This window comes from Cloeon dipterum, chromosome X (genome assembly GCF_949628265.1).
Source record: "Cloeon dipterum chromosome X, ieCloDipt1.1, whole genome shotgun sequence".
In the NCBI taxonomy this organism is placed as follows: domain Eukaryota; kingdom Metazoa; phylum Arthropoda; class Insecta; order Ephemeroptera; family Baetidae; genus Cloeon; species Cloeon dipterum.
Genome location: NC_088790.1, coordinates 32680139 through 32705370, shown reverse-complemented (window position 1 = coordinate 32705370; position 25232 = coordinate 32680139). Strand labels below are relative to the sequence as shown.

The window sequence follows — 25232 nt, the reverse complement described above, 5'->3', positions numbered from 1 at the left end:
AAGGGCGGAAATAAAAACGGTGCGTTTTCACGAAAAAGTCCCATTGTGTCTAGAGGTAAACTTTGCACAGAGAGGAAAATTCCGCATCATCCTGTGGAACGGAAAAGGGTGAGCGAGTTTCATTTTTTAAAAATTGAATTTATTTTAGCGGAAAATAAGTAAAATATTTTTTATGTTAATATTTAAGTAATGCTACGTAGATAGTTAATTTGATGAATCCTGGGGAAACTGCAGATGCTTAAATTAAATTGAAAATAATGAAAATAGGGCTTTTTTTCCAGTTATAAATTTGTAAAATTAATAAATTGAATTTTTTAATTAAATAAATGTTCTTTAATAAATTAATGTTATTTTTAGAGAAAACAAATTTGTTTTAAAAGGCCCATGTAGAATAATTATTCTTCTTATTTTCCTCGTGCTGGTCAAATTTGTCCAGGGAGAAGCTACGATAATTTGATTAATCAAACACATTCTAGTCCGTCGGCTCATGAAGGGATACATGGTGGTGGTGGTTAATTTGCATTGTACTCTCTGTATTATAATGAGCCCGAATTCCCCCATCGCGAGGCAAAAGCGTCGATGCTGACGTGCTAGCTGCCGACAGTTGTTGGAATAATCGAGTTATCGCAATGATGAGGGTGTTCCATTCGACATAATTTGCTCTGGCAGCAGCTTTGGCAAATAATGCCGATTTTGTTTGCCAAAGTGCGGCCAGTGAAACAAATCCGAGTGTGTTTGGACGCAGTTTGCGCTACTTCCGCCACTCTGCACCTGTTTATGTCAGGCAAACAAACCTCCCATTGCAACGCTATAACGATATGTGGTAAATTAAATAATGATTGTGATTCCCATATCCCCTGTCCCTATATTTTTTTTTAATAAATCGCGCCGCGCGTACAACGAGTGTAAAACAGTGCGTGCAGAGTGCAACAAGAAGGAGAAGACTCCCACACCTGAGCTGCGCGCGAAATAGGTCTACCACGAGGGGAAAGGTTGCGACCTCTCGCACGAAAGTCAGTCAGTCGCCCAATAACCTTTGTCCGCCGACCTTCTTGATGGTTTCGACAGAAGGTCTCGGCAAATGTTTCGTCCGTAGGCAGGACGGATTTAACAGAAGCTCGGTCACGAGTGAAGTAGCCCTGGTGGGCTCCTTCGTTACCCCTGGTGCAGCCCCGTCTTTTGGTGGTCCGTTTCAGACGTTTAGGCTGGCACCTCCCCATCCTGAAGTGGTCGGCAAACAACACCTTGCCTGGACCCTTCGTGTGTAGCAGCTCCCTTCATCTTGCGCGACTACGGCACGGGAGACGTCCTCGGTTTGAGCGTCACCGTTCGTCGTCGTCGGCGCCGTCATCGACTCCTTCTTCACCCATCGTATAGATCGTCAAACGTTAAGTACAATATCAGACTCGTGTGCGCGCGTATTTTTCCGTATCTTCCGATTCCGAATATTTTTTTCATTGATAGGCCTATTCCCCAATTATTGTAAACCCCAAATTGTTCTATATCACAATTATTATTAAATTACCATTATCTCGTTACATTATCAATATTCTATTTAATAATAACTATTCTACAATTTAATTGTTTAATGTTTAATTTATCCGTATACACCAGCAACACTTTAACTTCATTTTAAAGGTCGAATTTCCACGAACTGAGAGTTGAGCTAATTTGAGTCCGGAGTTTGTTAGCTTAGTAGATTTTGAATAATAGCGACTTTTGTGTCGTTATAAATGGCGCCCAACATTAAATTATTTATTGAAGTTGCTGTGTGATGATTTGGCGTGTTGAGAATTTAAGAATTTCGGCTAGTGAGGATTTCTAGCGTAATTGGATGCGAGGATAGGAATGCGTAACGTTTGAGCAATTTTATCTCTCATATCGAAAGAAAGTGCCAATCATCCCTCTGAATATTTATTGGTGAATTTTTAGAACTTTATCGTTACATTTTTAGAAATTTCTTGTTGAATTTTTGTCATTCGTGTTAGAGTTATTTAGATTTGTAAGATTTTTAAGATGGCACAAAGCATGGATTCCATTAAGCTGGAATGGGATCGCTTGCCCAGAGAGGATGTTGAGGCAGAATGCAAATTTCGTGGCATAGAGGGCGAAAGTTTGTCTATTCTGCGCGATAATTTAAAGAGCGCGATTGAGAATGAAGCGGCCGCAGCTGCTGCTCCTCTGAAGGTAGTAGGCAAAGAGGCAGTAGATGCAGAAGCTAAATCATTAGCTGAGTATTTAGTTTCGGTGAAACAAGCAGTCAAATTGTGTTGCGAATCGAAAAAATCAAGTGAGGCACGGAAGCTGAGATCGAGAATCGCGTATGCTTTCATGCGTATGCAGCGCATCGAGCTGTATGACGACAGGTTAGCCGACTCGATTACGAAGCTGAAGGTCCATTTGCAACAGAGTTTTGACTGGTTGCGAAGCGGAATATTAGATACTGAGGAGCCCAGCACGAGTAACGCAAAATCGCTTTTAGAGACATTAAATGATTCATTTGAGCAGCTAGATCAAATTGGTGCACCGAGCGATTTTGGGTTCGCAGCTGCAGCGCACGGGCCGCAAATGCAATACTTTGTTCCCGTGTCGCATGATCAAATTCTAAATCAAGCGTCGTTAGAGAGTCGTCAAAATAGCGGCGTCTTATTGGTGCCAAATTGTAACTCGAAGCGGAGGATTTACACAAGGGATTGGAAAGTGACATTTTCGGGCGAGCAGTCCAGTAAAAGGTCACTGGCTAGTTTCTTGCGGGAAATCGAACTTAAGCGAAAAGAGAGCAATTTGACAGACTCCGAGTTTTGGGACACTGCCCATCATTTATTTGAGGGTAGGGCGAAGGCTTGGTTTCTCATGAACCACAAGAAGTGGCACTCGTGGGTGGAATTTGAGCCGCATCTGATTGCAAATTTTAAACCTCCAGATTATGATGACCGGTTATGGGATCAATTGCGTTCGCGCAGGCAAGCCCGCGACGAAAGGCTTAATTTGTTTTGTTCGGAAATGGAGACATTGTTTTCCCTGCTTAGCAATCCTCCATCCGAGCGGGAAAAATTGGAATTCGTAAGAAAGCGATTGGCCCCATATTGGTTGCAAAATCTGCCCTGGGGGGAAATTCACAGTTTAGATGATTTGCAAGGAAGGGGTTTGAATTTGGAATCAGTGAAGCACTTGATTGACAAATATAAAGATCCGCAGGCGCAGGAAGATCCTGTTGAGCCAGAATTTGCGTATAGAGTTAGTGAGAAAGCGGACAAGAAAGATGAGAAAGGGAAAGTCAGTGTGGCAGAATTGTGTTGTGTTGGTCACACGCCTGGTGAGATTTGCTGTGCTGCACTTTCATACCGAAATGCAGGCGCGGGCGCTCGTTCAGGTGTTCGGCCGGCGCACGACAATTCGCAGCGTGCAAATGCGCATTTTTCTGCTCGCGCGCGGCAGCAGAATGTGGGCAGTAGTGTTTCTAATGGGCAAACTTTGATTCACGCGCCACAGGGAAATGCATCGCAGCAGTCAAATCTCGCTGTTGCGGCCAAGGTGTGTTGGAACTGTTTCCAGCAGGGACACAGTTTCAGAAATTGCGCACAGCCGCGCAGGGGAGCTTTCTGCTGGGGATGTGGGAAAGACGGGATCGTGCGTAAAAATTGTATTTCTTGCACGAATTCAAAAAACCCGTCGGGGGTCGCTCGTCCGGTAGCGCAAAGCGACAGCAAACCCCAAAATGTGAGTCAAGTGCAAGGCGCTCAAACAAATCTTGGCAAAGGCACATCTGGAAACTAAGAACTGATTATGTTCGCGAAAAATTAGGCGGAATTTTACTGAAATGTAAAGGGGATACGCTGAGCGAGAGTAGCGACGAACTGGAGGTGGACAAATTTGATAATAGATTATTTTTGCGCGTAAAAATATTGGATAATCCAGTTGTTGGTTTACTTGATTGCGGCGCTTCTGTTTGCATTTTAGGCAGGTTAGGCAAAGAGCTCATTGATAGATTAGGCATTAAAATTCAAAATTGTTGTGTTTCTCAAGTAGAGTTAGCTGATAAATCTTGCCAGCCTGTGTTAGGTCAAGTAGATTTGCCGATTACGCTGTCAGACCAGAATTTCATAATTAAGTCATTAGTTGTGCCATCAATTGAAACTAGTCTAATTTTGGGTCTGAATTTTTGGTTTGAGACTAAATTTGTGCCAGACGTGAGCTCAGGTCAATATATTTTGGGTGGCAATTCAACCTCCTGCGATAGGGACAATGTGATGCCAAAAATTAGTTTAATTTCAGACTCTTTGCAGAACGATTTTGAAAATTTTATTGCTCGCATAAAGGCTGATTTTCCTAAAAATTTTGGTCGATGCAATTTCACACAACATCACATTGAGACAGGTGCAGCATCTCCTGTCAAGAGTAAACAATTTTATTTGCCCCCAAAATCATTAGACATTTTGCACAAAGAGGTTGATAAGATGCTTGAGTTAGGCGTGATTGAGCCATGTGTCAGTCCATGGTCATCACCGGTTTTCCTTGTTATGGATCCGGACAAGAAGAAAGAACCAAGATTTGTTATTGATATGAGAGAAGTTAATAAAGTAACGGAAACGGATGCGTATGGAGTGCCATTAATTGCGAATATTATTGATAATCTCGCTAATTTTAAGTACTTGTCCACTATTGATTTAAAGAAAAGCTATTGGCAAATTGGGTTAGATGAGGAGAGCAAAGCCAAAACTGCATTTTTCGTGCCAGGCAGAGGACAGTTGCAATTTACTGTAATTCCGTTTGGTGCGAAGAATAGCGGCCCAGGATTTGTTCGCGTCATTGATCGAATTGTTCATAGTTCTTGGATTGCGAAATATGTACACACGTATATTGACGATTGTTTCATCGCAACGCCAAGCTACGAGTTACATAAAGATGTCATTCAAGAATTTTTGCGACTGTTAAAGAATGCGGGAATGACTCCAAATTGGGAGAAAAGCAAATTTCTGAGGGAATCCATAAAAATTCTCGGCTATATCCTAGACCAAAATGGATTGCGGACCGATCCGGAGAAAGTCGCATCAATTTTGAATTTGGCACGTCCGAAAAATGAAAAGGGAGTAAGACAATTTGTTGGCGTAATGTCTTACTACCGCCGCCTGTTTCCCAAGTTGAGTGAGATTATTGAGCCAATAGTGCGACTCACTCGTAAGAAAATTCCGTTCATGTGGGGAGAAGAGCAAGAAAACGCATGGATAAAGAGTAAAAATATACTCGCATCTGATCTTGTGGTTCGTTTGCCAGATTTCAATAAGCCGTTTATTCTTTCAACTGATGCTTCAGATTACGGTATTTCAGGCGTATTGTCTCAAATTTTTGATGATGGCGAGAGACCAATTTATTATGTTAGCCGCTTGCTAACAGATGCCGAGAAAAATTACCCCACAATGCAGAAAGAGGCTTTAGCTGTAATTTGGTCAATTGAGAAGCTTGAAGGTTACTTGTCATATAATAAGTTTTTGATTGTGACGGACAATAAGCCTCTGAAATTTATTCAGGACCTTAAAAAGCCTAAAGGTCGCCTAGCCAATTGGAAGTTCAAATTGCAACAGTTTGATTTTGAAATTATGCATAAGCCAGGAAAATTGAACGTCGTTCCAGATTTACTTTCACGTTCTTTTGCTGATAACGTTAAAGTGGCGCAGTTAAATATTAGAAGTCCAATAAATGACCGGTGGTATGTGAATCTCATGAATGCAGTGCAGCAGAATCCAAGTAAATTCCCTTTGTTTAAAGTCGTGCAAGACAGACTGTACAAAATAGTTAAATCGTGGAATCCGATAGAGGACGCGTGTTACAAATTAGTCGTGCCAAAATCTACACGTAACGAAATAATGCAGAAAATGCACAATCCACCCGAGGCAGGTCATTTTGGTTTTTTCAAGACGTTCAATAGAATTAGCGAGCAGTATTATTGGCCGAAAATGAAAGCTGACATTTCCAAATTTGTAGCAAATTGTCACCAATGTCTGGCGCAAAAGCCTTGTCAGTCTGCAAGTGCAGGATTAATGAATTCACGCGTGGTGGATCGCCCCTGGCAAGTTGTTTGCACAGACTTGGTTGGTCCATTTCCAAGAAGCCTTAAAGGTTTTACTTATGTTTTGTCTTTAGTAGATTTTTTCACTAAATTTGTCATGCTGTTCCCTTTGAAAGACGCCACAGCGAAATCAGTTTGTAACGCTATTGAGTCAGCTATTCAGCAATATGGTGCACCAGAATTATTAGTACAAGATAATGCTAAAATATATCACAGCTCAACATTTAAAGATATGGCTAGAAAATACAATGCTAGGTTACAGTACACTCCTCGTTATCATCCCGCGGCAAATCCGTCGGAGCGCACGAATAGAGTGTTTGAGACGATTTTACGTTGTTACATAAGCGATAACCAGAAGGAATGGTGCCGCAACTTGCCTCAAATTGCGTTTGCTATTAATTCTGCAGTTCATGAAACAACGCGATATTCGCCTTATTTCCTTTTTATGGCGCGACAGCCAACCTTTGATGGCTCAGTAGCAATTAAAGAGTGTGATTTTTCAGCGCCTAATTTAATTGAAAATTACGCAGCTAGATTTCCAAAGTTAAAGAAAATTCATGAATTGGTTAAGGTTAAAATGTTTGAAGCTAGCCAGAAAAATAAACGCCATTACGATTTGCGTCGTCGTCCTTCTGATTTCAAAATAGGAGATTTAGTAATGAAAAAGAATTACGCCCTATCAAAGAAGGGTGCTGGAATTACTGCCAAACTTTTGCCATATTTTGTTGGTCCGTATTTGCTTCAAAGACAAGTGGCAGATAATATTTTCAAGTTAGTTGATCCATCTAATCATTCTGTTAGTTTTGGAGAATTTCATGTGAAGGACTTAAAACACGCAGGCCAAAGACAATAATTTTTCCTTCTGAAAAATTATTCTTTCGGGGAGGGGAGTATAACGATATGTGGTAAATTAAATAATGATTGTGATTCCCATATCCCCTGTCCCTATATTTTTTTTTAATAAATCGCGCCGCGCGTACAACGAGTGTAAAACAGTGCGTGCAGAGTGCAACAAGAAGGAGAAGACTCCCACACCTGAGCTGCGCGCGAAATAGGTCTACCACGAGGGGAAAGGTTGCGACCTCTCGCACGAAAGTCAGTCAGTCGCCCAATAACCTTTGTCCGCCGACCTTCTTGATGGTTTCGACAGAAGGTCTCGGCAAATGTTTCGTCCGTAGGCAGGACGGATTTAACAGAAGCTCGGTCACGAGTGAAGTAGCCCTGGTGGGCTCCTTCGTTACCCCTGGTGCAGCCCCGTCTTTTGGTGGTCCGTTTCAGACGTTTAGGCTGGCACCTCCCCATCCTGAAGTGGTCGGCAAACAACACCTTGCCTGGACCCTTCGTGTGTAGCAGCTCCCTTCATCTTGCGCGACTACGGCACGGGAGACGTCCTCGGTTTGAGCGTCACCGTTCGTCGTCGTCGGCGCCGTCATCGACTCCTTCTTCACCCATCGTATAGATCGTCAAACGTTAAGTACAATATCAGACTCGTGTGCGCGCGTATTTTTCCGTATCTTCCGATTCCGAATATTTTTTTCATTGATAGGCCTATTCCCCAATTATTGTAAACCCCAAATTGTTCTATATCACAATTATTATTAAATTACCATTATCTCGTTACATTATCAATATTCTATTTAATAATAACTATTCTACAATTTAATTGTTTAATGTTTAATTTATCCGTATACACCAGCAACACTTTAACTTCATTTTAAAGGTCGAATTTCCACGAACTGAGAGTTGAGCTAATTTGAGTCCGGAGTTTGTTAGCTTAGTAGATTTTGAATAATAGCGACTTTTGTGTCGTTATAACGCAGTTTGCAAAAGCACAAGCCATTTCAATCTGAAAATGGCGGTCGTTCTTTTTTTAAATTGATTCAAGAAGAATTTGACATTGAACTGGATTGATCCTACAAAATCCTTGCCAGATCGTCTCTGACGAAGTTTCTGAGCACACCAATCGATTCCTGAGGGTCGAATTAGTTAGAATTGATATTTTTCCGTTAAAATAGTGCAGCGCGACGTAAGAACTTTTTTCCCGCCAAAACAAATGAATGCGAGCAGGGCGCATGCGTCGTCAAGATCTGACAAAGAAGTCATTAGCACAGGCAGTGCTCAAACCAGCTGTGATGCGTGCGCACTTCTCGCATTCATTTGTTTTGGCGGGAAAAAAAGTTCTTACGTCGCGCTGCACTATTTTAATGGAAAAAATATCAATTCTAACAAATTCGACCCTCAGAAATCGATTGGTGTGCTCAGAAACTTCGTCAGAGACATTCTCAAAAAAACACAGATGAAATAAAATACATTTCTTCACCTTTGAGGTTTCAATTTAAATCAATTTCTGCATTGCAAAGCGTCTGAGATTTTGTGCCTGAAAGGCAGCTGCGTGAGACGCGATTTTCACCCTTTGACAAGTCCCGGACGTTTTCTCTGCGTCAATCGGAGGCGTGCCGAGCTGAACGGGACAGTTGTTAAAAACTGGCAAGCATCCGGCCGTTTATTCACTTTGCTTGCAATTGACACGGCGCTTCCTCGAAAAAGTCGATTCGTCTTCGCAGCCGCCAATAAAAGCAAAGCAAACAGTTTGCGAGAAAATTCAGTTGCAGAACTCGAATGATAAATTCGTATTAATATTCCAAGGAGGAGGACGTCAGCCTCTCACCCTTCTTTTTTATTATTTTATCAATATTTGGCCTTCTCTCTTTTTCTGCTAGACGCCAGAGCGTGCGTGTTTACTCGGCACCAAGTTTAGCGAGCGCATAATATGGCTCACTTTGCTCCCCGGCACACCCATCATCATTAGCATTTGAGAGTCTAAATTTCTCGCTCGCATAATAGGGTTGCCAGCGCTATAAATCCAGACATATTATTCCCGCCGCCAGCAGCTCGTGAATCACCACTTTTACAACTTGTCTCACCTCACTTTAAACAAACTTTTTATACTAGAAATTCAAATTATAAACTCTTTCGGTAACTATTTTAAATTCTACAAGGAAATTAATCTTTTTGGTGGTAAAACTGGATTCCTTGGGTTTCGAATTAGGTTAGTCGGCTGAAAAACTCGATTAAAAATGCCGAAAATCGATGGAATCGTAAAAACCGTTGATTTGGCGGGCTTTTTTTCGAAAGCACCAATCAGAGAAGCTTTTAGACCGACGGCAGCGCCACAATGGCCGCTCAGCTTAATTTTTCAGGCTGCCGCTGTGTCGCTGCCATCGCTACGCTTGAATTTATTTGTGTAAATAAAATAATAGGAAGAAATTTGAACAAAACCAAAATATCTGTGTTGTGGCAACCCTGTCTGCTGGCAAAGAGGGAATTTCGCATGCGGGTCCGCCGTTTGCTCGAATGGAGACGCTCAAAAATGAATGTGAAGGGCAGAAAAATCTTTTCAGGCCGTTTGGTCGGACGAAAAATTTGCACTCGCAGCGAGAAAAAGTGACAATCTAATTTGGCAGAGTTTTAGTTTGTTAATGACGTCTAGACGGTGGCGCGTGCTGCTGCTTTTCGGCATTTCAGCCAAGGAGGGACGTCTTAAATTGCCGGCGTCTACCTGCTTTTGCAATTAGCAACTCGCGATTTCCAATCAATTTATGCCGAGGCGAAAAGTTTCGTTTAATCAGAGGCAGCAGACACAAGTTATTGTGCGTGATAAAATGGCGACTCGGAGGGTTGGTTGCGCACCTTGGCGAATTAATCCCTGCCAGGGCAAAAAGAACACGACACGGCCTAACTTTTCGAGCTGTTTCCCGTCTGCCAACTTGATAAGAGGAAAACAATACTTTCAAGCTGCAAGCCGGATGCTTTGTTTGCTAAGCGGAAAAGAGGGAAGTAGCAGTAAATGGCAACGCCCCGGCAGTTCTACAGGTAGCCGAAAAGTCCACTTATAAGAAGTTGGCAGCATTAACAATTTAATCTTATCCGACTGAAAACTCAGACATTTTTATCGAGTTTCCTCTAAATCGGTTCAAAGTGGCTGTAGAACAAAAACTTGGACACCGTTGAACTCGTCTTGTTGAGAGAAACAACTTTTCTGTTGACCTCAAATTGGTAGGTCAAAGGTAAAGGTCAATAAAATCGATTTTTTTGAAATTAAACTCAAATTTGAAAAGGAATAAATTGAAATTTTTAAAATCGAACATATCCATCTTGTAGTGCGCAAAAAATTAAGTTAGAAGAGTTAAAATAGGGTATTCAGTTTTGTCTTAATTTTTTATTAAAAAATAAAAACTAAAAAAATTCGATGTTTTTCCTGCCTTTCAAAGAATGTTTGAGCACCCAAATCTCAGCTTCTAATTATCAGAATTTAAAAAACCACCCACCAATAGACTCGTCTCAACCTCCCCTAGAAATTAGAACTAGTCTAAGGGTGCCAACCCTTCAACCCCCTTTATGCACCCCAAAATTCGTAAAATTCCGAGATTCTTCTCACTTTTATTTAGATTTTTATGGTTCAATTTTCGTGCTGAAAGTTAATAAAGCAGCTGGGACCCATTTGAGGAGGTGTGTATGTGCGCGGGCGAAAGCGGAATAACGGCGGCCATCGCATAAATCTGCCGTCAAATGGATGAGAAACCGACAAAGCAAACGGCCGCGATAAATCCGAGCTGTTAAAAAAAAATTGAACCATCTCGGGTGGTGAGAAATAAAAGAACGAGCGCTGCTTTTACGGCGCGCTAGCTGTCGTTCTACCTGCAACGCAATTCAGGTTAATTGGAAAAATGGTGCACGCCGCGCGCGCCGCCGTTAATTAGACCAGACTGCAAATTCGCACACTCTCGTTGCTGCTGCTGATGGCAAGGAAATCCGAACGGAGAAACACCAAGAAAACGCCGTGCTTTAATTAAAGTGCGCACGCAATAATCATTATTGCTCCCTCCGTATAGGGGAGCAAAACACGAGACAACCCTCGTTCCCAGGACAAAATCATAATTTACCTTCCTTCGCCAGGGGAAAGAAAGAAAGAAAGAAAGTCCGGCTTCAAAGCACGTGGAAAATTTATTATTTTCCAATTAGTGATCTACTTTAAGCGACTTTCCTGCTTTTCTTTTGCAGCGAGTTATCCCGGCTCTGAGTTAATTGAACTAGATTCCTGTTCTTTGAAGCAGGGATTTATTTAACTGGAAAACTCTACACGCCACGTGAAGTGGACTTAAGATTTATTTAATTGAAAGGTAGAGAGAATGTACTCGAGACTGGAAATAAGTTAAAACCATCATTTACGAAGTTTCTGAGCCCACCAATCGATTCCTGAGGGTCAAATTAGGTAAAGTGGATATTTTTTCCGTTAAAAAAGTGGAAATCAACGCGCGAACTTTTTTTCCCGCCAAAACAATCTTCATGCGAGAAGTGCGCATGCGTCAGAGCTGGCTGGATGTGACAAAGAAGTCATTCGTACAGGCGGCCAAGTGCTGAAACCAGCTGTGACGCGTGCGCATTTCTTGCATTCATTTGTTTTGGCGGGAAAAAAAATTCGCGCGTCGCGCTGCACTTTTTTAACGGAAAAAAGATCTTCTTTACTTAATTCCACCCTCAGGAATCGACTGTTGGGCTTAGAAACTCCGTCAGAGACAGTCTGGTAACGAATTTCATGGAAAATCTCAGTAAATTGTGGAATAAATCGTGATTTTACAGTAAGGAGCCACTTTAGTTTCAAAATTTAAGTTTATTATGGGCTGACAGGGCAACTCTGCCCCAAATCAGCACACATCCATAAAGTAATGATACAATTATGATACTTTATGCTCACCGTTTGAATTAGAAAAGCAGGAAGGATAAAAACACGAACTTTTGTATTGCATGCACGAGGCGCACCTTTTTCTAGTTTCTGTGCACCGCATAAATAAGCAGAAATTTAAAAATGACGGTGTCTGTCTGCCTGTCGCGCTGGGTGTCATTCTTTTTCATGCAGATTGTGTCGTTGCAGAACAAAGCTAATTATTGCACGAGGAGCAGCGTGGCGCGGTCGGTCGGTCGGTTTTAAACCCCTTTTGCACTGGATGCAAATGGCATTAAACTCGCACACGTCCTATCAGGCTAATTTATCGGTTCTCCCGCGTTGCAGCGCGTTGCAGCGCGCCGCGGATGCAAATGAAACTGGGAATTCTCGTAAATGCATCAAACTGCCTGTGAGCGCGCGCGGCGAAGGAAGAATGCGCAGCCATCGCTCTCTGTTATTTCTGCCCGTGCGCGCGTTTAAATGCAGGCCGCAGCACGCACCATCCTATAAACCTTTCCGCCATTAGCTATTTACCCTGGGAAGTGTAAAAAGGTCATTTTTTGATTAAAATAAATAAGTTCCACTTGAAAATATTGCCAACACCAAATCTCGGGTTTTAATTATCAGAATTAAGAAAACTACCCCTTTCAACACCCCTTCAACAATTTTAAATTTAAAAAAATAAAAATAAAAAATTCCAGCAATGTGAGTTTTTTACGTTTTTAATAAGAATGTTATTTTATAAATATAGGGTTGGAGGGTAAGTACCCACTTTAGCTGGTTAGAAGAGATTAAGACGAGTCTAACGGTGGGTAATTTTCGCAATTCTGGTGGTTAGAACCCGAAATTTGGGGGTTTAAAATGATTGTAAAACACGATTTTTTCGATTTTTTGTTTTGCAAATTTTTGGAACTCCAAATCTCAGGTTCTAATCATTAGAATGACTAACCACTGTAACCCTTATTATGAATTTCTTCTAGGCCACTAAATTGTTTATGGGGCTACTAACCCTCCACCCTCTTATAGTTTAAACCCATTTAATAGGAGTAAAAACGTATTTTTTTGTTAATTAAATGAAAATAAAAACCATTAAAATATTAAAATAAGGCAAAGAATAAAAATTTACGTTAGTTTTGGATCCTTAAAATCAAAATTTAAGCCTTCTGGAAGCATGTGTTTTCATTTGGACACTTTTTCCTACTGAAGTTGTAGCAGGGGTTGAAAGGGGTGGAGGGTAAGCACCTAATAAACCCTTTAGCTGATCAGGGAAAGTCAATACGAGTCTAATGGTGGCTAATTTTTGAAATCCTAATGATTATAACCTGAGATTTGGAGTTCCACAAATTTAAAAAAAAAATCGTGTTTTGCTAACAATTTAAAATTAGAAATCTCGGGTTCTAATTATTAGAATGATAAAAACTACCCATCGTTACACTCGTATTAACCTTCCCTGACCAGCTGTTGGGTTGAGGGGTGCTTACCGTCTACCCCTAAGTTCCAATACAGCGTGAAAGATGCAACAGAGAGCTCCGGCAGGAACGGCGGCCGCTTTTTATGAACATTGTAGCGATGGGGATGAAAGGGGATGGAGATAAGCACCCTCTAAATACTTTCGTTGGTTAGTGTAGGTTGAGAAGAGTCTAATGGTGGTTAGTTTTGGCAAATCTGATAATTAGAGCCCGAGTTTTAGAGGTGCAAAAATGCCAAATAAATTGAAAATGAGCAATTTCTTATTTTGGTTATTTTTCAAACGCCAAATCTCGGGTTCTAATCATCAGCATTGCAAAAACTACCACCGTTAGATTTGTCTCGACCTCCCCTAGCCACCTGAAAGGTTTAGAGGGTGCTTACCCTCCACCCCTAAATTTCAGCCCCATGGAAAATGCTTTTATTATGCTTAAATTTTCGTTTCTTTTTAATTTAATTTTTAATGTTGGGTTAAGCACCCCCTAGAGCCTTCAGCTAGTCGGGGGTGGTCGAGACGAGTCCATCGGTGGGTAGTTTTTGCATTTATGATGGTTAGAATCAAAGATTTGGAGTTTCCAAAAGTTTTAAAACACGAAAAGTTGAAAAAGAACCAATTTTTCCAGCTGTTTCACTTCCCTGTCCAATTGAATTTAATTGAAGAATGTGAAGCAACATGCCAATTGAATTGCCGAAAGTTTTAATCCGTTTTTTACCGTGAGAGCAGCGCTTCAAATTGACTGCCGATTTAGTGTGCAATATTTTTAGCTGAAGGGCGGGCGGCAGGTGCGACTGAAATAAATGTAAAGCCAGATTTCACGGCCTTTTTTCTTTGTTTTTGCGCAAGAACTCCGCCATCTGAGTCGATTTCCGCAAACTGTGCGCTCACATTCGCCACTAGAAATATAGAAAAAGTCAAGTTTTGCATGGAACGCTTTCCGCACAGAACTTTCGTAATATTCAAACGCTGAATATTAAAAGCAGCAGCGTAATGAATTATTTCTCATGTTTATCTAGACTTTCATAAAATGAAATTCCAAGAAGCATGTTTCGGGTTTAAATATTTCCAGAGCAGTCTGTAAAATAAAAAAGCAGATTAATTTCTTGTTTCATCTTGCGTGAATGGATCAATTGCGTCTCGTGAGAGTCGTGAGCGCGCGTAGGGTGATTAATAATCCGTGCACGTCGTGGAAATTCATGTAGATTGAGATTGATCACTCGTGCGGATGCACAAACGCATCTCATAATTGCAATCTCTCCGCGGATCAAGGTGCATTTATAATTCCGGATTTTGTTTGGTGTCGCGCAAACAAGAGAGTAATTAAGACGAGACCTTGTGTCGCGCATGCAAATACGGAATTTCCGCCGGCGCGCGACACGAAAGGAGCGATAAACGAAAGTGCGAAATTCACTCGGTCGATCAAGGAGGCGATTAAAAATTAAATTTCTATCTCTCCAGCGAGTGGGTAATGGAATAAAGTTTTAAAACTCATCATCAGCACTCGCGAAAGGGTGATTATAACTAGAGCACCGAGCCCAGCTGGATTATGCCTTTCTAGGGAAGATTCATGCGCGTTTTAGTCTCATTTTTAGGACAAAATCGGTAAGAATTTGGAGAAAAGAATTTTTTATTTATTTTCAAGGCCCGCAAATTCGTTCATTACGTTTTCTGATATTTTTAGAATCAAAATTGAGGCAAAAATCCTTTAGAAAGGAAAAATTATTTAAATGAAAAAGCCTGAAATTGTTTTGTTATGGAGCGAATAAGTTGATTTAGACCTCAGCTTTAATTGCTTAAAACCCAAATTGTGCGTTTTTCATAGTTCAAAAAATTAGAAAATAAGGAAAACTAATCATTCGAGCTATTTTTTAATTTTCCAATAGAATTTGAATTTAAAAATTAAATTAATCATTTTAAATTTAAAAATTGGCATAAATATCGTTGTTTTGCATCGATAGAACTCAAAAATTATGTAATTTTGTGTGTTTATTATTATTAAAAATTATTTTTAAATCCTTTAAATATTATTTTAACATTTAAGAAGAAGAAAATTCTCGGGAAAACTGCCACAAGGTCATTTATATCGGAAGACATAATAAAACCGACTTAAACTACGAAACTTACGAAAAAGAAGAAGAATAAACGAAATAAAAGGTGGCGAATTAAGTCTAGAGGAAGGAAAACTGTCTCATCTTGCCAATCAAGATGGAAAAAACCCACAAAGTGCCATTGTGTTGGTTTAATTTGCATTCCGGCCCGCACGACCCTTATCAAAAAGAGCTACAAAACGCGGCGGGAAAGTTGGCTCGTAAAGTGTCCATTATTAATTCGTGCCTAGAAGACAAAATTCGGCTCTGTGTGCCGAGAAAATATGGAAGGCGCCGAAAGCGAGAGTTTAATTAAAACAGTCGGTTACCTCGGGGGCGGCGGGCGGTGGGGGCGGGGGCGGCCGAGCAGAGCAGAGCAGAGCAGAGCAGAGACGGGCTGGCACACGGACACTCGGCAAGTCGGCAGGTAGAATAAATATATCCGCGCTCGAGCAGCACCAAACGCAGACTGGAGAGAAACGCGGCGCCGCGGACGCCCTCATCGCCCCCGAACCCCATCCACGTGTGGACGCACGCGCCCCTTCACACCCCCTCGCCTCGGCACAGGTCATTCATGAGAAATCCAGACGACTTTTCGATGAGACGAATTAAATCATTTTGTTCAGGGGGCCAACAATTCAACAATGGAGGTTCTAGGCAGTTTTTAATCTTAAAATAGCGTAATTCTGGCATGTATCGCGTCCCAAAGTAAATCAAAGGCAACGAAAAAGGGTTAAACATTCATGTTTCTCTCCATCTCTCCACACTACCGCATGTACCACATTATTTCCGACGTTTTCGTAATTATAATATGCTAATTTTCGCCGCCACCCTTGCAAGGAGCTTAGCCAAAAATGTTCTCGAAGGAAATAGTTGTTACTTTTCTGCATAATCTTGAGCTGAATTTAAATTTTCTAGTAATATATTCAAGTTTTTATTTTTGATAGCCTAATAAAGGGATCAACTTCATTTTGAGATATCAATAATATAATTTACAAAATTCTATAGCAAAATAAAAATCACGAATTATTATTTTTAGAATTTCCAAGAATTGTTTCGGTCTAATTTTCGAAAAAATGGCTCCTCAAGCGACGCAAAATTTATTTGGGATCATTTTAAGACCAAATACGAGCCGATCCAATCAAAATTTTAAGACTAAATACATTTTGAATTTTGTAAAACGTGATTTTTACACTTTTTCCATCTAAAATTCGCAATTTTTTTCCGACCGGGGGCCCATACTGGATTCCCACCGGTTTAATCGCACGCGCAGGTTTATTTTTGGACTGCAAACCAATTTTAAGACTTTTCACGCCCATATAAAAATTTAAATTAATTTTTTTCGGTTTTTCAGCATTACGAGAAGGCGCAAAATGGTTTTATTTTTGTTAAAATTCGGCTGTTTGTCCCATCGTCGACCACGAACCCTCATCGGACTGGTCTTGGACGGGGCTTTGACCTGCGGTACCCTGACGACCTTTTTCAGGGTACCCCGCGACCTGAGATCAGGTTTTTAATAATTTTTTCAGTAATTTTGAGCACATTTGGCGATAATCAGCGAAGATTTTTCATTCTTCCTCAGGTCGCGCGACCTGAGGACTGTTTTTTGCAATTTAGCGTTGGTTTTCAACTAATATTTATTAATATACTAGAACTGTACTTTAAGTAAAGGTAACTGAAGCTAAAATAATATGAAAACCTGTCAATTTTAAATAAACTGCAACTTTCCTCTAGAAAAACAGTCGAAATAATAAAATTGGTTATTCTAGCAGAGGGGTTACGGCTTGTTTAGGGGCCGCAATTCCCTGCGAACATAACGAGAAACAAAGCAGTCGAGTGGCGAGTCGTATAAGTAAAGCAATAACAGATGCACCGCGTGCGCGGAAATTATTTAGAAGCGGTGTGTGTCTGTGTGTGTGTGTCCGGCGTTTGAGTGAAAGTTTGTCGTCGGGTTTCGGGCCCTCCTGGGCCGTAAAGTGCAGGTCTGGAGGAATTAATTTTGCTCTCGTGTCCAGCGAAACAGCGAAACCGGAGAGTTAGTGTTGTGTCCACTACATATATGCGGTTTCGCTTTTAATGGCCTGTGTATATTTGCAAATTTCACGCCACCTTTTTTGCGCACACAATAAATTTTTGTTTTTTTAGTTTCGCCACCGCGCCAACGGGAAAAGTGCTGCAGCCGCGTTTTCGGCATTTTGCTGCTAAGTAGCTCGGAGGAAACTATTTAAAAATATGCTAATGCAAAACGCGTCATGCACTCGACAAAGAAACAAAGTTGATGAAAATGAAAAGCTGATTTTGCGGAGGCCACGCTGCGGCAAAAGGGATTTTTTTGCGGACTATACAAAGCTTTTAAAGGTTATACTACAGAAATTGGCTAATTTTACTTATTTTGTGAGGCAGGACAAAATATTAATAGGAAATTCAAAGTATTTATATAAACTAAAGTGCGCAAAAAGTGAATTTTTGATATTTTTGAAATCCTTATTTAAATTAATTTTCTTCAAACTCGAAATTTAAATTGCTGGCTGTCGGCAAAGAGCTGCAAGAAGAATTTTAATTGATTCGCATCTCCCGAAATTGCTTTTTCGGAGGGAAACTCAAGTGTTTTAAGAGTGGCACACAATATTGATTTTGGGTGTTGCACGGCAGGATAATTGCGGTGTCGAGCACTGGCTGAGAAATTAACCGCCAAATTGGATGGCACTGCTCTTCAACGCGCCAAAACTCACGTCGAAATTTCATATTCATCTCATTTCTCTTCTTTTGATGCGTACGAAAAATTGGAAATTTAATTCTTTATATTTAAATTTTAAACAAAATAATTAACAACTTAAAAATAATGTTTCTGACACAGTGCGTACCGATTTCTCATTTGTATTATATAGTTTGAAACAGGCTAGCTCTAAGTCTTTCGAGGGTTACACATAAAAATAAAAGGGAAAAACGAGCACCGCTGAAGATGAAAAATTGGAATAGCTCCGTCGAGAGAGGTTTTGCATAGTCTGCGCCGCGAAATAAAATGAGGAAAAATGGAGAGCCAGCACCATCACACCGAGGATGAATAAATTTTTTGACAAAGCAGGCTTTACGCATAATAGTGATACGCCGTTTTAACTCATCTCGCATTTCTGCAGATTTTCAACATTGCGGAATTCTCGATTTTCTATTCGGCATCAATTAAAATAATTGCAATTAAACAGAACTGAAAATTCCCAAAGGCGCTTATCGAAACTTTTTGTTTTGTTTTTTTGCTTATCGAAAAGTGCTGATTATTGACACGTATTTTGTCAGCACCAATCGACAGATTGAATGCGAGCAAACTTTGCACGTGCTATGTAAGCGCGGCCTCGAGTTCTTCGAGTCCGAATACGTCTCTTCACTCGCGGTTATAGATGCGGAGTAAATACCCATTCATGGGGAAAACCAACTTGCTTCTGCTTAGAAATTGCCAGAAAATTTATAGTAGCGAAATCACCGGGGGCCGGATTCACGCGCTGGTAGAATACGGCGGGAAAGTGGAAATTGTTAACAAACAGCTGATTAGCCCGGTAATCGGCGAATCGACCGTTAGATGGCACATCAGGCTGATTTAAAAAGATTTAAAATTCGCGGGAATGAAATTCTTAGGTCTGCACGCCTCTTTTTCGACGCTTCTGATTGGCTGTCTAGATTGGCCTCCATTATTTCGACGCCATATTGACTTCTGACAGGCGGGAAAACCAACGTAGATCGCAATCAGGCTTCTAGAGTTCATGCTCTTATATAACTATTAGCTGAAATTTCGTCATATTTTGTAAAAGATAACGTGTGTCATCTATTTTTAAGAGTGAACATAAGAATGTGATTGATTGGCTCTCTCCCATTTGGCCTTATCGTTGCGGAAATTATAAAAGAAGCCGAAAATCGAGTGCGTGTACACTTTGAAGATGCGTGCGTCGTTGGTTGTCGTTTTGGCGTTGGTGGTCGCGTTGGTCGGTGCCCAGGACAACGTGTTGCCGCGCCTCATCGACCAATTTCCCCTCGGACATCCCGCCTACGTGCAGCTTTACGCCACGGAACGAGACGTCGACCCCCTCGACAAATACACGCTCTACATCTCCAACTTTGATGCGTACGCCATTCTCCAGGTGAGCAAAATGATCGTTACGTAATAATAATTGTTTTGTGAATTTGTTTATTTGATTTAATACGAATTAATAAATTGATTTATAACAAGATTCAGTTAATTTAAATAGTTTCACATTTTTTAATTAACAAGGATTTCGGGCATTTTTATAATTTATTATTCAAAGTAAAATTATTCTAGTCATTAATAAAAAAAATAAAACAAAAATCCAGCTTGAAAATTGTGATAAATAATTAAATTAAAATTAACTATATCGAATTAAATACTTTAATTGTTTTTTTATGTGACATTTATTTTATTTCCACTTACAATTAGTATACATTGATTGTTTAAAACGTTCCCAACAGAAAAATAAAGCTTAATTTTTTCCAGGATATTTTCCTCATAAAAAAAGCTAAATTTTCCGGGGAATTTGGTGATTACACACAAAATTAACTATCCAAAACAGAATATGTCACGTTTTCTGCCAGCTGAGTTTGCGGTATAACTATGCAGACACGCGTTTAATTAAAACCGCACGAGTCACGAGGAAATGCGAGCACGAAACTGAAGCAAAAAGCTGGAATTGGTGGAATTGTGTTTCAGAGGGACGACATTTACCTGCTGCGCTCGCCAGGACGGCAGCTGAACAACGTGTCCAACTGGGCACCCACCCTGATCGACAAGCAAAACTACTGGCCCAACGAAGCCATTTTGATGCCAAGTAAGAGCCAAAACCTTGCCGAGAATTCCAGCTGCTGGGAAGCGAAAATTGGTTTTAATTTATAGAATGTCTTTGACGAAGTTTCTGAGCCCACCAATCGATTCCTGAGGGTCGAATTAGGTAAAGTGGATGTTTTCCCGGCAAAAATGTCCAGCGCGACGTGCGAACTTTTTTCCCGCCAAAAACAAATGAATGCGAGAAGCGCGCATGCGTCAGAGCTGGCTAAATCTGACATTCGCGGCAGTGCTCAAACCAGGTGTGACGCGTGCGCACTTCTCGCATTCATTTGTTTTTGGCGGGAAAAAAAGTTCGCACGTCGCGCTGGACTATTTGGTCGGAAAAATGTCCATTTTACCTAATTCGACCCTCAGGAATCGATTGGTGGGCTCAGAAACCTCTTCAAAGACGCGGTCTTCAAATAAAGAATAAGATTTTCAAGAACTTTTATTTATTTCTCTTCGTTTTTCTCGCATCTGTACGTGAGAAAATGTGGGCAGTGCCGCCCCGTAAGCCGGATCTCGGTCTCATTGTCCACTTTCCGCGTAATCCTCGAGCAATTCCCTTTGGGCTAAACTCACTCGACACGAGATGAGAGGCGCGCGGGTATATTTTGCGGTGCGCAAATTCCGCAACAAACCAATCTGTCTCTCATATTTATTCGTCCGGCTGGCACGCATGCAAATGAAGCCGGGATTAATTTTTTGTTTCATTTTATTTACCTGACGGTGCGGTGAGGAGAAATAAAGCTTCATTGATCCGTGCTGGCTTGTCCGCACTGCTGAGAAAGTCTATCTTTTATTTTATTTGCTTTGTTTAGCCGCGCGCGCGTTCTCGGTTCTCTGGGTGATTGGCGTTTCGTGTACTCCGCCGTGGCTTACTTTCTTGATTTGTTGCCGCGCAAACACGTTTCCATTTTATTTGCTCGGAACGAGAGCATGAGCGTTTTTTAAATCTTAATTCGGTGAATTGCAGGCAGTGTTGTGGGACGCGAAGGCGTCATCTGGACGTCTGGTTTCTTGGTGCCAGGCAAACAGTCCGGAGCCCTCAACATTTATTTCACCGACGTCGACCCCGTGGAAAGAGTCGGAAACATCGCTTCACTTGACGTAATTCCCTCGTATTAATTAAAGACCATCTTTGACGATGTTTCTGAGCCCACCAATCGATTCCTGAGGGTCGAATTAGTTAGATTTAATATTCTTTCCGCTAATAAAGAGCAGCGCGACGGTGCGAGCTTTTTTTTTCCCGCCAAAACAATATGATTGCGAGAACTGCGCATGCGTCAGAGCTCTTTTGCCGAGAGACCACCTGTACGAATGACTTCTTAGTCAGATCCAGCCAGTTGTGACGCGTGCGCACTTCTCACATTCATTTGTTTTGGCGGGAAAAAAGTTCGCACCGTCGCGCTGCACTTTTTTAACGGAAAAAACGTCCCCTTTACCCAATTCGACCCTCAGGAACCGATTGGTGTGCTCAGAATCTTCGTCAGAGACGGTAGTCTATGAAATTATTTTTATTAATTAATTTTTCTCTCATATATAGGAGCTTGGGTTTTCGTACCACCGCGTGATTTGGTACGACGTGAACAAGGACGGCCTGTTGGACGCCGTGACCGCCAGGTTCAACCTGGGCGCGCCGACCTACGACCTCTTGTGGCTGGAAAACCCCGGCAACGGCGTGTATGAGGGCTGGACGCAGCACCTGATTACCTCCGGGCCCGACGTCTACTTCCGGTTGACCACCCTGCAGGCCGCCGGACAGGACTTTACCGTCGTGGTTGCCGCCGAGTTCTTCACCGAACGCCTCGTCCTCTTCTACGCCGCCGACGGCTCTGATTCCTTCCTCAGCGACCCCTCCACCGTGAGTTCAAAATTAGAAATTTGAAGCTGCGCAGTAATTTTGTGCGCATCTTAAGCATGCGCAGTATGTTCAAGCTCCTAAATATCACAGGGAGGCTGAAACTCGTTTCTGCGCATGCGTGACCAAATTTAAAACCTTCTGCGCAGTCGTAATTCTCACCGGGGGGCCGGGTTGCAATCTGTGTTGGTTTTCCCGCCAGTCAGAAGTCAATATGGCGTCGAAATAATGGAGGCAAATCCAGTCGGCCAATCAGAAGCGTCGAAAAAGAGGCGTGCCGACCTAATAATTTTATTCCCGCGTATTTTGTTGCATTTCCATTGGCCTTATGGTCGATTAACCGGGCTAATCGGCTGTTAGTTAAGAAATAACATAAAAAATATTGTACTCTACCAGACGCCATATTTGTGCGTCGCGTGTAACTGGCTGTGGTGAGAGAAAATTAAATTAAATAGAAAAATTGAACGATTTCAGAGACAAGCTTCAAGCTGAATATTTTTTTCGCTAAGCAAGAAGAAATTTATTGATTTTTGCATTTGCAAACAAGCCGAGTGCGTAGCTCAATCTAGAAAAATGAGTGGGTAGGAATTCCAATCTCGAGAGGAAGGCATAAGAAAGAGAAGGTGCATTCCTGAACAAGGAACACGCGAGAGTGCATTGATAAGAAACGAGTCTCTAAAGAACGTATTGGAGCGTGCCGCGCTGATAAAACGCCCGGAGAAGAGCAACCTTGGAGCTCGGATGATATGTGTGACTTTGCGCCAGAAAGATTTACACCATCCATTTTGCTCCGGCCTTTGGTTTCACCGCGCTGACCATTTAAGAAATAATTACCAGCATAAATCTTTCGCTTTTCCTATTTATCACCAGGCAAAATTTACTTTTCCGCTCAGTTAATTCCTCTACCTTTAAAATAGTGCGGATTTTTGGGACGGACTTTGGGTTCTCTCGAAGCAAAATCTTTCGGTGAGTCTAACCAACTTTGGTTTTTGACACTACGGCCCATAGGAGCCGGTTTATTAATTTTTAAAGTAGAAAAAACGCGATTTGTGACACTTGCCAATTGTGGTTTTTGGGGGCCAGGCGGGACCCTATGGGCCGGACGGCTTTAATTTGGGTACCAATCGATGCCCCTTGGTAAGGCGCGTCCACCCGTGTGCAGTTTTTCAAAATCGGATCATTTTTGGAATTTTCACGATTTTTTCGGTTTAATTTTTGAAAGAGTTGAAATTTTCAATGACTCCACCGGCCATTTCAACGGTCCAGTTAAAAAAATAAAAAATGGCTCTTCAAGCGACGCGAAATTTATCTAAGATTATTTTAAGACCAAATATAAGCCGATCCGATCAAAATCCTAGGAGGAAACAGAATTTGAAGTTTGAAAAACGTGATTTTTGCACTTTCTCCATAAGGTTAACATGGGAAATCCAAATTTTGCCATTTTTTCTTAATGGTTAAAACTTAAGATGTATTACCAACTCCATCGCACGCAGTAATTCACCACCGGTCTGGAAACCAATTTTCAGATTTTTCTCGCCAATAGTAAAATTAAAATTAAATTTTTACGCTTTTTGGACATCGCTCAATGAGTACACAAAAAATGGTTTTATTTTTGTTAAAATTCGGCCGTTCATCCGATCGTCGACCACGGCCCCTCATCGGATAGGTATCGAACGGGGCTTCGATCTGCGGTACCCTGACGACCTTTTTCAGGGTACCCCGCGACCTGAGATCCGATTTTTAATACTTTTATTCGGTAATTTCGACCAAATTTAACGATTTTTCATTCTTTCGTATCACAGAGACCTTCCTCAGGTCGCCCAACCTGATAACCCGAATAATTCCGATTCCGATTTCTGGAAAATGATCAATTTAATCTTTTTTAAAAACAGCTTCTGTCTGTGGTGATTGACGACGTGAACGTGGGCCTAATCTTCGACCTGGAGGTCGGCGACCTGAACCTGGACGGCCGACCCGAGGTGATGGCGTGCGGCTTCAACCACACTCTGGGCAACGTGTTCGTTTTCCCCGTTCCGGACGACTTCCGGTCCGATCCGTGGGAGCGAATCGTGATCGCCGACAACTTCACGGCCAACCCGACCGGCGCGGGGGAGGCCATGACCCCCGGCGCCCCCCAAGCCTTCTACAAGAGCCTCCAACACCAGCAGTCCGGGTAAATCACGCGCCCAGGCAACCGGTGACGCACCGCCGCTCACCCGGTTGCAGAATTATTTGTGGTATTAATTTTGATTAATTTCAGGGAGAAACCGTACGTGTTCGTGTCCGGCGACGACGACGGAAAGCATTACATTTTGGAACCTTTGAGCCAGGACCCTGCCGACTGGAGCTACAAAAAACACCTGCTGGTCGACACCAATGGCACGACAACAGGTAGGAATTTTTTTTTTTAATTGTTATTTAATTTTTAAATTTTTGTTTCTGCCCCAGGAAAATATGCGATTGTCGACTTGGACAACGACGGCTACAACGAGATTGTTGCCGCCGGCTACACCGCCAATGAGATTTACGTCTACACCTACTCACAGCTTCCGTAGAAAGTGTTTATGATAAATATTAAAATTTTAGTCAAATCTGTTGGTTTAATTTAAATACAAATATTCATAGAAATTTGTTTAGAATCTCGGTGGGAGGAATTAGAAAAAAGAGACAGAAAAAGGGAACTGGGCGTTTTTTAATTTTGCGCCGGGGCGGCGAGAAAAAGGCAATTTTGCTCCGGCAAATTTACGCGAGCCTACTCAATATGAAGCAGCGCGGTGGCTATGCGAATTAATATAGAGAAAATATTATATGAAATTGCACCGCCCGTGGAGAGACACTTTAATTAAAGTCGGTTGCGTCGGGCGCTTTCACCAAGCAACGACGCAAGCAGGCTCTAATTATCAAAATTACGAAATAATTAAGTGTCTCTCCTTTAACAAATTATGCGAAAAATGTCAATTACTGTGTTGCAAGTTTGATTAATCAAAGAGTGTTTATCGAAAAATCGGAATCACGATGAACACAATAGAGGCCGTTTGATGCTTATCCAAAAGCGACGGCTGATTATTCACGCGTCTGTTATCAAAACTGTAATCTGCAGATTATATTTTAGCAACCTTGGACATTATGCAAACGATGAGCTCCACTGCTCCAAATTCGTTAGCTGTTGATGCATTTTTTCAATACGTAATATTTCAAA

The 25232-nt window shown here is 41.5% G+C and overlaps 2 protein-coding genes across 2 annotated transcripts; both read left to right on the top strand.

The window, feature by feature from the left end:
• Nucleotides 1-1881: 1881 nt before the first annotated feature.
• LOC135947128 (uncharacterized) lies at nucleotides 1882-7875 on the top strand. Its single transcript, XM_065495726.1, has one exon. It carries the CDS (start codon nucleotides 2017-2019, stop codon nucleotides 3775-3777), a length of 1761 nt encoding a protein of 586 aa, XP_065351798.1. The 5' UTR covers nucleotides 1882-2016; the 3' UTR covers nucleotides 3778-7875.
• Nucleotides 7876-19210: 11335 nt separating this feature from the next.
• On the top strand, nucleotides 19211-24617 carry LOC135946713 (uncharacterized). Its single transcript, XM_065495040.1, has 7 exons — nucleotides 19211-19474; nucleotides 20059-20176; nucleotides 21149-21282; nucleotides 21719-22036; nucleotides 23926-24206; nucleotides 24294-24424; nucleotides 24482-24617. Exons 1-7 carry the CDS (start codon nucleotides 19274-19276, stop codon nucleotides 24586-24588), a joined length of 1290 nt encoding a protein of 429 aa, XP_065351112.1. The 5' UTR covers nucleotides 19211-19273; the 3' UTR covers nucleotides 24589-24617.
• The last annotated feature ends 615 nt before the right edge of the window (nucleotides 24618-25232 follow it).